Here is a 13,996-nt window from a genome sequence, read left to right on the forward strand (position 1 = left end):
GAGGAGCTAGGCTTCTGCGAGCAGCAAGCCCTTCTCAAGCTGGGCGGGCACCTTGCCTGCTCTGCCAGGTTTGTATCGGGTCCCTGGGGACCTGGAGCTGAAGCAGACCTGCCCCCACTTAGGATGCATTCCCAGCCACAGGCCCACCCCCTGACCATCTAAGGGGCTGACCCTGAGTGGTCCTGGCAGAGACTTAGGAGGGCAGCAAGCCAGGAGGGCTTCAGAGAGGAGGTGACATCACAGCCAGGCTTGAGAGGGCACCCCAAAAAGTGAGAAGCATAAAATTCACAGCTCTATAAGGGGGCGGGCGTGGTCAGTGTCCGGGATCAAGGGAGGAGGGGTGCAAAGGCCAGTGAGTCTCGGGCTTCAGCTGAGGTAGGTAAGGGAGCTGGCTGTCAAGGATATAAGCAGGGGAGGGATGCGCTCACATTACCTTTTTCCTAACTTGTCCTGGCCCAGGCTGAGTGGATGGATTGGGGGCAAGAGTGGGAGGAAGAGGCAGGATGAGGGCCAAGCTGGGGCAGGAATGTTAGGGGCACAAGGTGCAGGCTTGGATGCCAGGGAGGGCCAGGGGTGTGGGAACATCCCTGGGGTTATAGCACAGTGGAAGAAACCTTTTCTAACAATTTATCAAGGATAAAATGGGCCACCTCCCGAGGTGGTGAGCTCCCCAGACATGCAGGCTGAGGCTGGTGCCCACCAGGCAGGTTGTGGGGGCCAGGCGTTGGGGCCCATGTTCCTCAAGTGCCTGGAGCCTCTTGAGGCATGGGCATCATATCTGAGGCCCCATGACCCTTGTCTCTGCCCACAACCAGGCTCACCCCAAGTCCCTGGCAGGCCTGTCTTCAGACCTCCTCCCCTCCTCCCCCAGCCTGTGCCCTGACTCAGCCAGCATGGAGGGCAGGGGTGCCATGGGAGGAACAGAGCCACTCACCAGGGGAGGGTCCAGAAAAGTCAGCACCCTTCTCCTTACACAGCCACCCCCAAACACGATTTGGAGGAAGAGTCTTCCATTCATCCTCCCTGATTATTCCCCGAAGGATGTCAGGGGCCCTCCGCCCCCACGTGCTCATAAGGCAGCTGGGAGAGACCTTCTGACCCCAGATCAAGGTACACTGGGAAGAGTGACCTCCCTCTGTCCTTTGAGTCTTCAGAGGTTCAGCCAGGGAAGAGGGAGGCATTCAGAGAAATCCAGGGTCATTCTGGGCCCTTAGGATTGATGGTGCGGAGCAGGGCACGCCCCTCTGTGCCCTAAGGGAGAATGAGATCCGGGAGCAGTAGGGTCACACCCAGCTCCGGGACTTGGCCTGTGGCTCTGGGCCAGCCCTGGCACACGCCTGCGGGGTCTCGGCACATGGTCGGGCTGTGTTTCTGGCTTTCCCCCTCTCCTGTTAGGTGTGGGAAGGAGCCCGAGACCAGCAGCAGAGGGCTGGGGCATGTGGTGGAGGCTTCCCTCTGGGCTGGTTGCGCTTGTCCTCCCCGTCTTCAGAGCTGTGGGCACGGCGAGGGGCCAGCTCTGGGGCTGCCCCTCCTGCTGTGTGACCCTGAGGGAGTCACTCCTCATCTCTGAGCTCCGCCCTCCCCGACGTGGCTGTGCGAGCCCGTGGTGATGAACGTAACATGGTGATGAATGTAACATGGTGATGTCAGAAGTGCCGTGGAAGAGCCGGGCTCTTTAGTCTTACACTGCTAGGCCTGGCAGGCAACAGAGATGGCACCGTCTCGGCCATTGCTGTACATCTAGGGGCAGGGTGTCAGGGCCACAGTGGCCAGACAGCTGCTCAAAGCTGTCCCTTGTCCTCTCAAGTGGCAGCTTTTCCTGAGCTGCTGCAGGAGCCCCCTCGGCCCAGTGGGAAGTTACAGCGTTGGTGTCGGTGCCGTGGGTGAGGGTGACCTCAGCCTCCTGGTTTTGTCCAGGCCGGGAAGCAGCTAGTGCCTTGTTTGGCACTGCCTGGGATGAAGGGTGGTTGCCAGCCTTTACACAGCACCCCCAGACTACTCGGGGGTGGGGGGGTGGCGGATCTGTGTCCGGTGTAAGCCCAGGGATCCAGTGTGGAGGCTGTGGGGGCTTGGAGGTGCCCTGCCTTCCCTCCTGGGACTGCTGGAGCATAGACTTAGTCAGTGAGCACCCACGGGAATAGGGCCCTGGGAGTTGCACCCCCCCCTTGGGTACCCTGCTGGGGGCCCCAGGTAGAGGAGGCGGCATTGCTCACAGCCCCAGTCCATTCTGGGCAGGAATTTCTCTAGGGTGTTAGCCACAGAGAGCCAGCTGTGAGCCTGCCTGCTCCCTCCAGGCCCCCAAAGTCCTGCCCCAGAGACATAAATCCTAATGTCCAGGCCCCGCAGCCTCAGGCCTGCTTCTCTTCACTTATAATTCGCACCCTTGGTCGTCCTTTCTTTCACCACGCCTCATCTGGACCACTATGTCTCAGACACCGTGCTGGGTGTGGGGATGCCCCAGGGAGCTGCCGAAGGGCAGGGTGCCCAGTGCAGCAGTGGGCTGAGCGCAGACTGAGGGAGATGGTGGCGGGGCTCCCCAGAGCCAGCCCTGCTCCAGCTCAGCCTTTCAGACAGTGAGGTTGGATGGCCGAGAAGTGGAGGAGGGGGTCCCGGGCGGAGTGCACCCCGGACAAAGGCAGGTTGGAGGGAACCGGGGCATTCTGCAAGCTGCAGGTCATTTTCAACCCAGCCCTCTAGACTCTGGGCATTGCTCGAGCGAATGCACATAGGTGGGGGCCAGGCTTGAGCCTGTCTGGCCAGCAACAGCTGCCAGAAGTTCACAGTGGCCACCTTTTGACCCATCAGTTTGACCCTAGGAATTGGTCCCGTGGCTGAGTCAGCAGCTGCGTGGAGGCACAGAGGCTCTGGGCTTCTCCCAGTGGTTGCATTTGACTAGGCATGACCTGCGTGTTTCCCATAGGGGACAGAACAAGTACATATGTGCCATGCAACCATTCAGAGGAGGAGAGTGCGGAACAGCACGTGTATCCTTTGCCGCCATCTGCAGGGGGACGTTGGTGGGGGTGGCCACCCTCCCACTCCCCTCGGGACAGCAAGAGGGGTCCGAGGCATCGTGGACTGGGCAGAGTGCTGGTACTGTGGCAGGCTCCAGCCGCAGCAGCCCCCCCTCACACGCTCACCCCCGTCCATCTCACAGGGCATCTGGCGGATCCCCGTGGACGAGATCGACCGGCCAGGCAGCTTCGCCTGGCACATGAACCGTTCCATTGTGCTGCTGCTGAAGGTGCTGGCCCAGCTCCGGGACCACAGCACCCTGCTGAAGGTGTCCTCCATGCTGCAGCGGACCCCGGACCAGGGCAAGTGAGTGTAGCCGCCCGGCCTAGTGTGTGCTCAGCCCCGTGAGGGCAGCTCACGCTGCCGGGGGTCAGAGCAGGAGCGCACACGCAGGCTAGAGCCCCTCACCCACCTGGGGCGTCTCTCCGCTGGTTGGGGAGCCTAGACCAGCCCTTCTCTCCAGGGGCCTCTCTGTCCGGTATCTAGACCACACCCTGCCCTGTGCCCCCTGGGGCAAACACAAGCTACCCCTTCCTTGCCTCTTGCTTCCCTTTAGCTTGGGGCTTTCAGGGTGCTGTCAGGTCTGCGGAAAGACAGGTGTCCAGATGATAGCCAGGGTCCCTCAGGTGAAGGCGAGTAATAACCGGCCAGGCAACAGGGGGACCTGGGCCGCAGAGGTAATGAGGGATCCCTTTGCCAGACAGGCCCGAGGGGCATCTGCTGCAGCTGCCACTTGGGGGGCTTGTAGGGGATCCTGGGAGACGTGGTCTGGCCCAGCTGGGCGAATAGCTGTCCTCTGCGCCTGCACTGCTTTACCTTCTCTCGTCTCATTCACCTCTAGGAGCTGGGGTGGGGCTTTTAGCCGGGGCCTGGGGTGCCCTGTAGACAGGCTTTACAGAGAGAAGCCAGAGGTTCCCAGCTCTCACTCGGCCTGGCCCTGCCCACCCTGCTCCTGGGGTTCCCGGCCAGGTCCGGAGAGCCCAGGGCAGTCTGTGCTTGGTGCCGAGGCAGGAGGCTCAGGGAAGGCTTCCAGGACATGGACCGAGGCAGGAGGGATGCTGAGGGACCAGCGGGTGTTCTCAGGGCAGGGAGGGGCGTGGGCCCCCATCCAGGGCCCTGTGGCTCTGAGGCTCTGCTGTCTTCTCTGGCCACCACTGTGTGCCTGCAGGAAGTATCTGCGAGATGCTGACCGCCAGGTCCTGGCACAGCGGGCCTTCATCCTCACTGTGAAGGTGCTGGAGGACACCCTGAGCGAGCTTGCAGAGGTACGCCTGTGGCCCCTGTCCTCTCCCAGGCCGCGGCCCCGGCCACCTGTGAAGTAGCGCGCTCTGCCTCCCCGGCTGGCGAAGGTCAGCACAATAAGGAAGTGGCAGACGCTTAGTGAGGCACTGACCCGCTTGGCAGATGTGGACTTGTCGTCAGGGAGGACAGTAGCGACACTCCTTGAGGCTGCTACCTGAGCAGTGTACCCCCACCTGGCAGGTCGACCTCGGGGTCACAGCAGCTCTGATGTTGAAGCACATGGTGGGCTCCTGGTGGGCTGAGCGAGGCCTCGGATTGGTCCAGGCACACCTGCTTCCTTTTTACCGCCCTCCTGCCCCCCGAGGCAGGCACAGCCCTCACCGCCTTTCATAGCTGAGCACCCTGAGGCCTAGGAGGTTAGGTCACCGGCCTAGCAGGAAAGGTCTGAGCCGGGGCAGTGCCGGTGCAGGGGCTCAGGGTGGCGGCCTGAGACTCCACCTCGGCTGCTGTGCATTAGGGGCACGTGAGAGCCCAGAACAGAATTCAGCAATGCAGCAAGTATGCAAGGTAGCCCCTGGTGGGTCCCACCCCCATTAGATGCCCAGGACTGCCCTAAGGCCCGCATTTAGAGGAAAGCCATCCCCGCACAGGCCGGGCCTACTCTTCTGGAGCAGCACCACCTCCAGTGCCCCGTCAGTCCCTCTCAAGGCAGGAGGAGCAGAACAGGGAGGGACTTCCTCAGGCAGGTCTCCAGGCCCAGCCTGGGCCAACTAGCAGACGGGCAGACCCAGAGTGGCCCAGGATGGGCACCCCTGACACCCAGGGGTGTTTTGTTGTGGTAGAAGCACAAAAGATACAGTCTTTTACCTTCGGTTTTCTCGTAGGGGTCAGAACATCCAGGGCCCAAGGCCTGTGGCCTCCCTGGAGCCAGGATGACCACCGACGTCCCCCACAAGGCCAGCCCCGAGGATAGTCAGGAGGGCCTCCCCCATCCCAAGAAGCCCCCTCTGGCTGATGGCTCAGGGCCAGGGGCTGAGCCAGGGGGCAAAGTGGGCCCTCTCAACCACCGGCCTGTGGCCATGGAGGCAGGAGACAGCACAGACCAGGCCGGGGAGCGGAAGGACAAGGAGAGTCCCCGGGCAGGGTCTGCCGAGCCCATGGACACGGGTGAGGCCACTGCTCGCTGCTCAGACTCCGAACGGGCACCACCCCCACAGCCAGGCCGCCCCCCAAGGGACAGAGGCCCCGAGAACCGTCCCACTGAGCTGTCCCTGGAGGAGCTGAGCATCAGTGCCCGGCAGCAACCCAACCCGCTCCCACTGGCCCAGCCAGCCCCGGCCGCTGCCCCTACCACCACCAGTGGGGCCAGAGGGGGCAGCCACCCCGAGGAGCCACCCACATGCCCCAGCCGGAAGAGGAAGCTCCTGGAGGACACAGAGTCGGGCAAGACACTGCTGCTGGACGCCTACCGGGTGTGGCAGCAGGGCCAGAAGGGTGTGGCCTACGACCTGGGCCGCATCGAGAGGATCATGTCCGAGACCTACATGCTCATCAAGCAGGTGGGTGGCCGCAGGGCAGGCCTGCAGTTGTATTCTCACCAAAGGTCATTCGCAGTTTGTCTTGGGGTGCTAGGGCCCGTGGGGCATGCTTGTTAGGTGTCATTCCCACTCCAGCCCTGCTGTTCGCTTCTCTACATTTGAGGTTTTCTACCACAAGCGGGCCGTAGAGTCAGCAAAACAAGAGTCACGTCCAGTCATCGTGTTGTATGCTCTGAGTATGGGGCAATTTTGTCAACTGTATCTCAGGAGAGCTGGGGAAAATACACCCACAAAAAAGAAAACAAAAAGGAGAAACAACAAGCTTGGAAAACTCTCTTCTCAACTTTAAAGGAAATGAATCCATTTGCAGAAATCTTATCACATCCAACACAGGGGGACAGGACCCCTGACCCTACCTCGGTGCCGGGCTCTGGGGCACTTCCTCAGAGCCCTTTGTGGCTGGCATCTGAAGGGGCTGCAGTGCCCTGAGTATGTGAGCAGGCACTGCGCCCTTCTTGTTTTGTTTTGTTTTGTTTAAATAGATTAGACATATAGCTCTTTCTCTATTTAAAATGATTTGCACAGGAAGAGCCCCCAGAACTGCAGTGGCTGGTTCAGACTGGGGGCCCAACCTGATAAGCGGTTTCTTCCCAAATCGTGTCTGTGTGTGGTTCCACTTTGGAGAGTGCCTGTTCTGTCACCCCCTCACCAGCATCCGGGATCAGCTTTTCTTTGTTTCTGTTGCTGATGAATTAGGAAGAACCACGCCCTGCATTCCCTGCTGGTGAGGGTGGGCCCTTCCTCACGCCCTGCCCACCGCTCCCCCAGGGCAGCCTCCGGGCCTCCCTGGCCTCCTTTGCCATCCCCCTGTGCCTTGGGCTTTTGGTCTCTGGGTCCATCAGACCTTCCCCCCACCCAGACCTCAAACTCTGAAAGGCCTTGCATCCCGCTCGCCAGGAGCGGTATCTGGCTCTGATTCTGCCAGCCTCAGCCCCTGAGGACGCAATAACATGGTCCCGTCTAGACGTGATCTCGACAGGGCTGGCCTGGCAGTGGCCCTGGGGGATGGACCCGGGAGAGGGATGTGTGCTTCTGCCCATGCTCCCCAAGCAGGGTGGGAGTGTCAGGGGATCTTCACACTCTGGGGGTTGGGACGAGGCCAGCCACCATGGCCCAGGCCCTTTGACTTTGAGCATTTCCTTGCCCAGGTGGACGAGGAGGCTGCGCTGGAGCAGGCCGTGAAGTTCTGTCAGGTCCACCTTGGAGCTGCCGCCCAGAGACAGGTAAGCTGGACGCAGCCTGTGCCAACCTCCTCCTATGGGGCCGGCCCCACGCCAGGGCCCCAGGCTGCAGGCCGAAACGTGGGCACACCTCAGGAGGGACCAGCATGGGGCCAGCATGGGCCAAGGGGAGATGGACAGGTGGCCGCCGAGCTTCAGGCCCACAGGGAGCCCCTGATCACTGGCCCAGGTGGAACAGCATTGTGTGGTGGGTGGGGCCTTGGCAGGCCTGGACCCCAGCTCTGAGTGTGTGACCTGAGGGATCCCCTCACCTCAGTGCCTTTTCTGTAAATGGGGAAGATAAGATGGTCGTTACCCAGCTGACCTCACCTGGAAATGTGAGGTCATCTGGGACAAAGGTAGAGGGAGTGATGTGGGGCTGGGATAGGAATTGGGTAGGAGCAGAATGGATGGGGTTCCTGGGGTTTATTCAGCAAGGGAGGGAGCCGGGTGGTGCCAGGTTTGAGAAAGCCTCCCCGCCGTTGAGTGGAGAGAATGGGCTGGGGCAGAGGCCCAGTGAGCAACAGGTGGGTTTGAGATGGCAGAAGATGGGCCAGCGTGACTTGGTGACAGGGAGGAGGGGTGAGGCCCTCCTGGGCTCTGGCCGGCGGATCTTCCTCTAGGAGAGAGGTCTAGGCTGGAGCCCGGGGTGTAGGTGCCCCAGAAGCATCGGTTTGGGGCTGAGGCCACAGCTTTTGAGGAGTAGTGGGACTGAGGAGGGGGTGAGGGGCCGGGGATGAAGGAAAGAGGGGTCCCCTGGGAGAGGCCCAGCCCAAGAACAGGCCCGAAGGCAGGATCTGGCCAGCAGAGAAAGGGGGCATCCTGTCTAAAGCTGGGGGGACATTGCAGTCCTGTTCAGTAGTGCCAACGGGGCATCTTCCTGCACCACACTTGGGCATTTCTGCAGGAGTGACCCCTGGGCCTGGGTCGTTGGGTCAAAGGGCAGATACTTGCCATTTGAATAGGTGTGGCCTCTTGTCCCTCCAAGGGTGGCCCAACTGCCCCTTCCCCAGCAGCACAAGAGAGCAGGTCTTGCCCTCCCATCCTCGCCCACACATGGCCCTTTCTTGGCATCTCCCCCCCGGGGAAGTACCTCGCAGGGAGTCCAGAGGCAGGAGCTCAGGACAGTGGGCATCCATCCACCTACAGCCTGGGGACTCAAGTCCCAGGTCCCCCAGCAGCAGGCTGGTGGATGCCCTCCGTGTCCAGACAGGCTTCCTCTCAGTGAAATGGGATAGCGGGCCACCATCCCTGCCTAGGCTCTAGGTCTGAGGAAGTCCAGTTCAGTCTTCACCAAGTGGGCTGATCCCCCAGCTGAGGGCCAGAAGCCCAGGGGAGACATGCCCCAGGCCACCAGCAATCCCCGCCGCTCCATGGCCAGAGCAGCCAGAGTTCACGGCGCAGCCCCTGCCGCCCTCACCACAGCCTCTGCTGCTTGGGACAGGAGTAACTGCCCAGGGCCCCAGTGCGGGGCTTGGCCCCAGGGGTCCCCTCCTGCCTCCTCTGCTGACCCAGGTGGGGGCAGGTGGGCAGTGGGCACTCCCAACAGAGGAGGACTGTTTCTGATGCAGCCTTTAAAAGGTGCTCCAAGGGCGCCTGGGTGGCTCAGTTGGTTAAGCGACTGCCTTCGGCTCAGGTCATGATCCTGAAGTCCCAGGATCGAGTCCCGCATCGGGCTCCCTGCTCAGCAGGGAGTCTGCTTCTCCCTCTGACCCTCCCCCCCTCATGTGCTCTCTCTTTCTCTCTCACTTTCTGTCTCAAATAAATAAATAAAATCTTTAAAAAAATAAAAATAAAAAAATAAATAAAAGGTGCTCCAAGTGATAGAACCACACAGGAAACCCCCAAACACCTACCTCCCGTGTCCTGTGGCAAAAGGAGGTGCTGAGCTGGCAGGAGCCAAAGGCAGGGAAGGGTCCCATTTCTTAGTTGAGGAGATTGAGGCCCAAAGAGGACCAGCACCCAGCTGGGGCTGGGCCTGCCTCTGGCCAGTGCCAGGGAGGGGGCGGCCATGCCCCTGAGCCTGCTTCTCCTGTCCCTCAGGGAGGGTCCGTTTTGCTGGAGGCATGTCCCAGTTGCCATGGCAGCCCAGCACACACCTGGAGAGTGTTTTGGACATAATTAGAGGCTCAGTGCTGTCGCGGTGGCTGAGGCTGGCTCCTGCAAGGACAGACATAGCACCCACCTTCTCCATGGCATGTCTGCCCATGAGAGACAGGTCTGCCCTGCCCATCCTCCCCATGGAAGCCTATGCTCATCCCAGACACACATCACACAGCAGAGTCGCAGGGGCTGTCCCGGATCCCGTGAAACCGGGGACAGGACATCTCAGGCAGAACAGATACCAGAAGAAGCAGAGTTACGGCGGGGAGCCAGCTGCTCCCCAGCACCGAGGTGCCCCCAGCAGGTGTGAGACCTCCCTGCACTTGCAGCCACCAGGAGGGCTCCCACTGTCCCCAGTGTGGGCCCATTCAGATAGTACAGTCGGCCCTAGGCTCACACACAGGGACCCACCTTGCAGCATGCCCTCAGTGAGCTGCAGCCTTCACACCACCCCAGGAGCGTGGGCTTTGGGTGCAAAGCAGAAAGGACCTGGTGGCAGAGAGAACAGTGTGGACAAAGACCGGGAGGCCCCAGTGGGCCTGGCTCGCCTACGAACAGAAGGCCTGTGGTGGGAGCTGCTGGGGCGGCTGAAGCCAGGCTGTCTGGCACCGTGGCTTTGGGGCTGCAGTCTTAAACTCAGGAAGCTGACTCTTGGTGTCACCCCAGCTCCCTCAGGATGGTCCCACCAGTGGCCCTTGGGAAATCGCCCTCCAAGACTGACTTTGTGTTATTGCAGTCGCCGCATTGGGTGCAGTGACCCCCTGCCTGGAGTCATGCTCCTCTCTGTGTGACACACAAGAGTGGGAGCATGAGGTCGGCCAGCCCCAGGCCCTCTGCTGAGTCCCTATCAGCAGGGCCTGGACATCCTCTCAGGGAGGAGCTGTGGGTCCCCAGCAGTTTCCTAGCATTGCAGAGTCCTGAAGGGCTGCCTGGGGGCCTCGTTGGCAGCATGGGGGGCTCAGGGTCTGGTGCCACGAGGGCATGTTGGCAGGCCCAGGCTTAGGCAGGTGTCCTGTGGGATGGCGAGGGCTCTGGGCTGCCCAGCCGGCCCTCCTCACCTCCCTTTGTTCTCACAGGCCGCAGGGGACACACCCACCACCCCAAAGCACCCCAAGGACAGCCGAGAGAACTTCTTCCCCGGGGCTGTGGCCCCCACGGCTCCTGACCCTGTGCCGGCTGACGCTCTCCAGCGGCCCAGTGACACTCACACCAAGCCTCGCCCTGCACCGGCCGCCTCCACGGCGATCATCCCCTGCCCTCCCTCAGCGTCGGCCTCCACTCCAGACCCGTCCAAGGACTCTGGACCCCCCCGGCCACATAGGCCAGAGGCCACCCCCAGCATGGTCTCTCCGGGCCCAGGTAAGTCCCGTCCTATGCACTAGGCGGTGAGGCCAGAGCTGGGCCCAGGCCCCTGCCGCCGGTGGCAGCAAGTCCTGCTCCTTGCATGGGGAGTGGGGGCAGGGCGGGGTGAGACCAGGCCGGGGCGAGCCCCAGCCTGGTGATCCTTGAGAAGCACATCACAGGGGCCCTGGAGGGCAGGGGCACAACCTGCTGGCGTGCGCACCACTCTCTTAACCCTCCTCCCATCCCAACCAGCAGCCCCCTCACAGGGGTGGGACGAGGAGGGAGGGGCCAGCATTGACATCAGGTGTTTACATGTTTACACACTGCTCTCTCTTACCACAAAGCCTTGTGATGAATAGATAAATAGGAATTCTGGAGAGGAGAGGGCATCCTGACTTTGGCTTCCTGAAGACCTCACAGGCCTGTGAGCCATCCCTGGGACCTGCTGTGGTTGGGGGCATTCCTGCCCAGGGCCCTGTGGGCAAGCCAGCCAGCATGGGGCAGGGCAAGGCTAGTCGGTGGGCTTGTGAAGGACGAGGAGCAGGGCCCTGGGCTCCGGCGGCCAGAGGGAGCCCTGGTTCCTTCTAAAACCCAAGATGCCCTTGGGAACGGCAGCCCACTGGCAGGCCAGAGGGCAGACAGGCCTGCAGCTTTCCCGGGAGGGGACACTGACTCTCCGTGCCAGGCCCTCCCCCTGCCCTCCCTGTCCCGTTCCTGGGACCAGCCTGTGCCTCTGCTCCTGCAGGCTCCTGTGTCCGCCCAGTCACAGCCCCATGCAGCCTGTTGGCCATGCCGCCTTGACCTGAGGGTGGCGGCCATGAGCAGGGTGCTGCCCGAGCGGAGGCCGAGGGTGGCAGTGTTCCCTCTCCTCGCTCTTTCCTACAGCGTAGGTATCAGGTGCTGATGTTCTCACCTGATGCCGGTCCCCAGTTTGCATTGAGGATCATGGAAGTATAGGGATCCTCTGCCCCATCGCTTACAATTACCCTGGTCATGGCCCCATGAGATGAAGAATCACTTCCCTTAAGTCAGCTCCTGCAGCCGTTTGTTCTGAGGGGAGCCTCCGAAGGCTGCAGGACAAAGAGCAGTTCCGCCACCAGGTGACCTTGTCTGTCCCTGCTCCCCTCTGCGTAGCTTATCGCGTCTCCGTGTCCAGCACACAGTGTGGAAGATGGAGGTGATACACATTCAGCACAGTGCTCGACAGAAGCGAGCACAGCCACCGTGAGGGTTCTGGTCGTGGTGATTTCAAAGGGCAGAGGCCATGGGAGTCCACAGCCCAGGGAAATCTCTCACTCCCACGAAGACTTGGCTTACCCCAGGGTTTCCCCCCCACCCCCCCACACCTTAGGCTGTCTTGGCCTCCACCTGACTCACCCCCGTGATCCCATAGCCCCCGAGGATCAGGAATTCAGGAGCGTCAAGCTGTCAGCTGGTCATCTCAATTCACTCAGTTGCTGGCAGGTCTCAGGTTCTCACCGGCTATTGTCTGGAGGCCTCAGTTCCTCCACTCTGGGCCTCTCCATAGGCTGCTCAGTGTCCCCACGTCATGGCTGCCAGCTTTCCCCAGAGCCCGGGGTCTGAGAGAGAGAGAACACTTGAAGGAAGCCACACTGTCCTTTATACCCTGATCTTGGAAGCGTGTGACCATCACTGTTGTTGGCCACACATGAATGGGTACAGGGCAGGAAGGTTACTCAGGGTGTGAATCCCAGGAGGCGGGGCCGGCTGCCTTCCTTCCCTCCCCTGCTCACCATGCCCCGGCTCCAAGCAGGCCCCAAACTTGATTTGCACGTTTTTCCCTCTGTTAGATCAGGGGAAGAGCATGTACTTCTCGGTGTTATTCTTCATCCTAAAGAATTGATCCTTTCTTCTTTCCTTCCCCCAGACTAAACTGAATACCGTTTTGCTAGGATGGAACTCTTACATGACCCTGGGAGTGGGGGCGGCCCTGGGTGGAGAATATGGGACACTTGGACCTGGTGCGGAGTGACCTGCCGGCCTCTTGGGGCTGCCTTGGGAGCTGCAGGCGGATGGTGTTTTGCTGGCCGACGGTTCCCAGGGCTCTCTGGGGTGGCATCAGGGCCATGCTGGGACGGGCACATCACCTCAGAGCCCACTTCCCACAACCTCCAGGACAGGGAGAGCACCAGCAAGGAGCTGCCTAGCACCTCCTGGTTCCCCAGAGGTTACAGGGTGGCCTGGTGAGGTGATCTGCATCTGCCTGTGCTGGTGCCCAGCGGGCAGCCCAGACCTGGGGGTCAGTTTGGATGGACAGGAAGGGCAGGCCTGCCCTGCGGAGGCGCCTGGGAACTAGAGGGTGTACAGGCTGGGAGCTGTAGCCAGAGACGGCGACACAGGAGGTCGCAAGCCACCTGAGAGGGCAGACTTGGGACGGATCCTCCCAGGATACCATCCCCAAGGTGTGAGAACAGGGGGAAGGCAGCCTCAGAGGAGACCTTGACTGGCGCTATCCCCAAGGTGGACAGCCCTGCCCTGCTCCTCCCCCAGGCCTTCCGGCTCCAGCCAGGGGAAGGCAGCTGACTGTGGCTGGCAGTGTCCACTCCCGACTTGTCCCACCTACTGCGGCCTGCAGATGGACGGGGGCACTCCCAGGCTTCCCTGGTCACTAGCTAAGACCTCACCCATCCACCCAGATTGTGCTGACCAGGGCCGCTGGCCTCATGTGGCAGATGCATGCCCTCGGGGAGTTCAGGGGGGCTTGTGGGCATCTGGGAGGCTCCTAACCATGTGTCCCCTACCCCCCACCTCTGTACTGAGCATGTGCTATCTCTTTGTTGGGTGTCTGCCCACCACGGGCCTGGACCTGGTTTCATGCTAGAATAGTGCCTGGCCCACGAATAAGTGAGGGTCCCTTTTGCTGAGGGGTCAGGCCTTCAGAATGGGGAACTAGATCCGGGAAGAAGAGTGGAAAGGACACTTCAGGCCACGGGGCCAGCCTTTAGGTAAGGAAAACGCCTGCCTCAGCAGGGCGCTGCCAGCCAGTGAGTCGAACAGGCTGTAATGCCGGCCTCATGCCATTTCAAGAAGCCAGGAAGAGTCTGAGTCAGGACTGGCCACTTCCAGGACACTGGTCCTTGGGGACCTGGTGCCCAGGCCATGAGTCTGCCTGGGGGAGGAGGGAGAGTGGCCCGATGGCAGAGGATTCCAGCCTGGCCATATATTTCCCACTGACAGACAACCTGAGGCCAGGGGGGCCCATAGGGCCCTTCTCTAAAGGCTGTGCCTCCAGGTTGATCCCCTCCTGCTCAGGCCCACCTGCAGCCCTCCTCACAGGCCTCCAGGGTGGTCTTGGCAAGGGGAGGGGGCTGCCTGGCCTAGGGAGCACTACCCCACATGCTTGAAGCTCTTTGCTAGATGCCCTTGCCCCAAGTGTCCCTTCTCCTGGTGGCCTACCAAGAGGAAAGGGCCTGCAAAGCGTGGACAGTCCCCTGGGGTAGAAGAGAGCCAGCC

General features: G+C 61.4%; 1 protein-coding gene across 1 annotated transcript in view; it reads left to right on the plus strand.

The window, feature by feature from the left end:
- The window catches only part of CABIN1 (calcineurin binding protein 1), a 154,394-nt gene that overhangs the window by 136,905 nt on the left and 3,493 nt on the right, over window positions 1-13,996 (plus strand). Inside the window, 5 exon segments of the mRNA XM_036096435.2 lie at window positions 3,158-3,321; window positions 4,184-4,280; window positions 5,142-5,816; window positions 7,004-7,078; window positions 10,255-10,537. Of these exon segments, the coding sequence (XP_035952328.1) occupies window positions 3,158-3,321; window positions 4,184-4,280; window positions 5,142-5,816; window positions 7,004-7,078; window positions 10,255-10,537 (1,294 nt within the window).

Source organism: Halichoerus grypus, chromosome 13 (assembly GCF_964656455.1).
Source record: "Halichoerus grypus chromosome 13, mHalGry1.hap1.1, whole genome shotgun sequence".
NCBI classification, from domain to species: Eukaryota; Metazoa; Chordata; class Mammalia; order Carnivora; family Phocidae; genus Halichoerus; species Halichoerus grypus.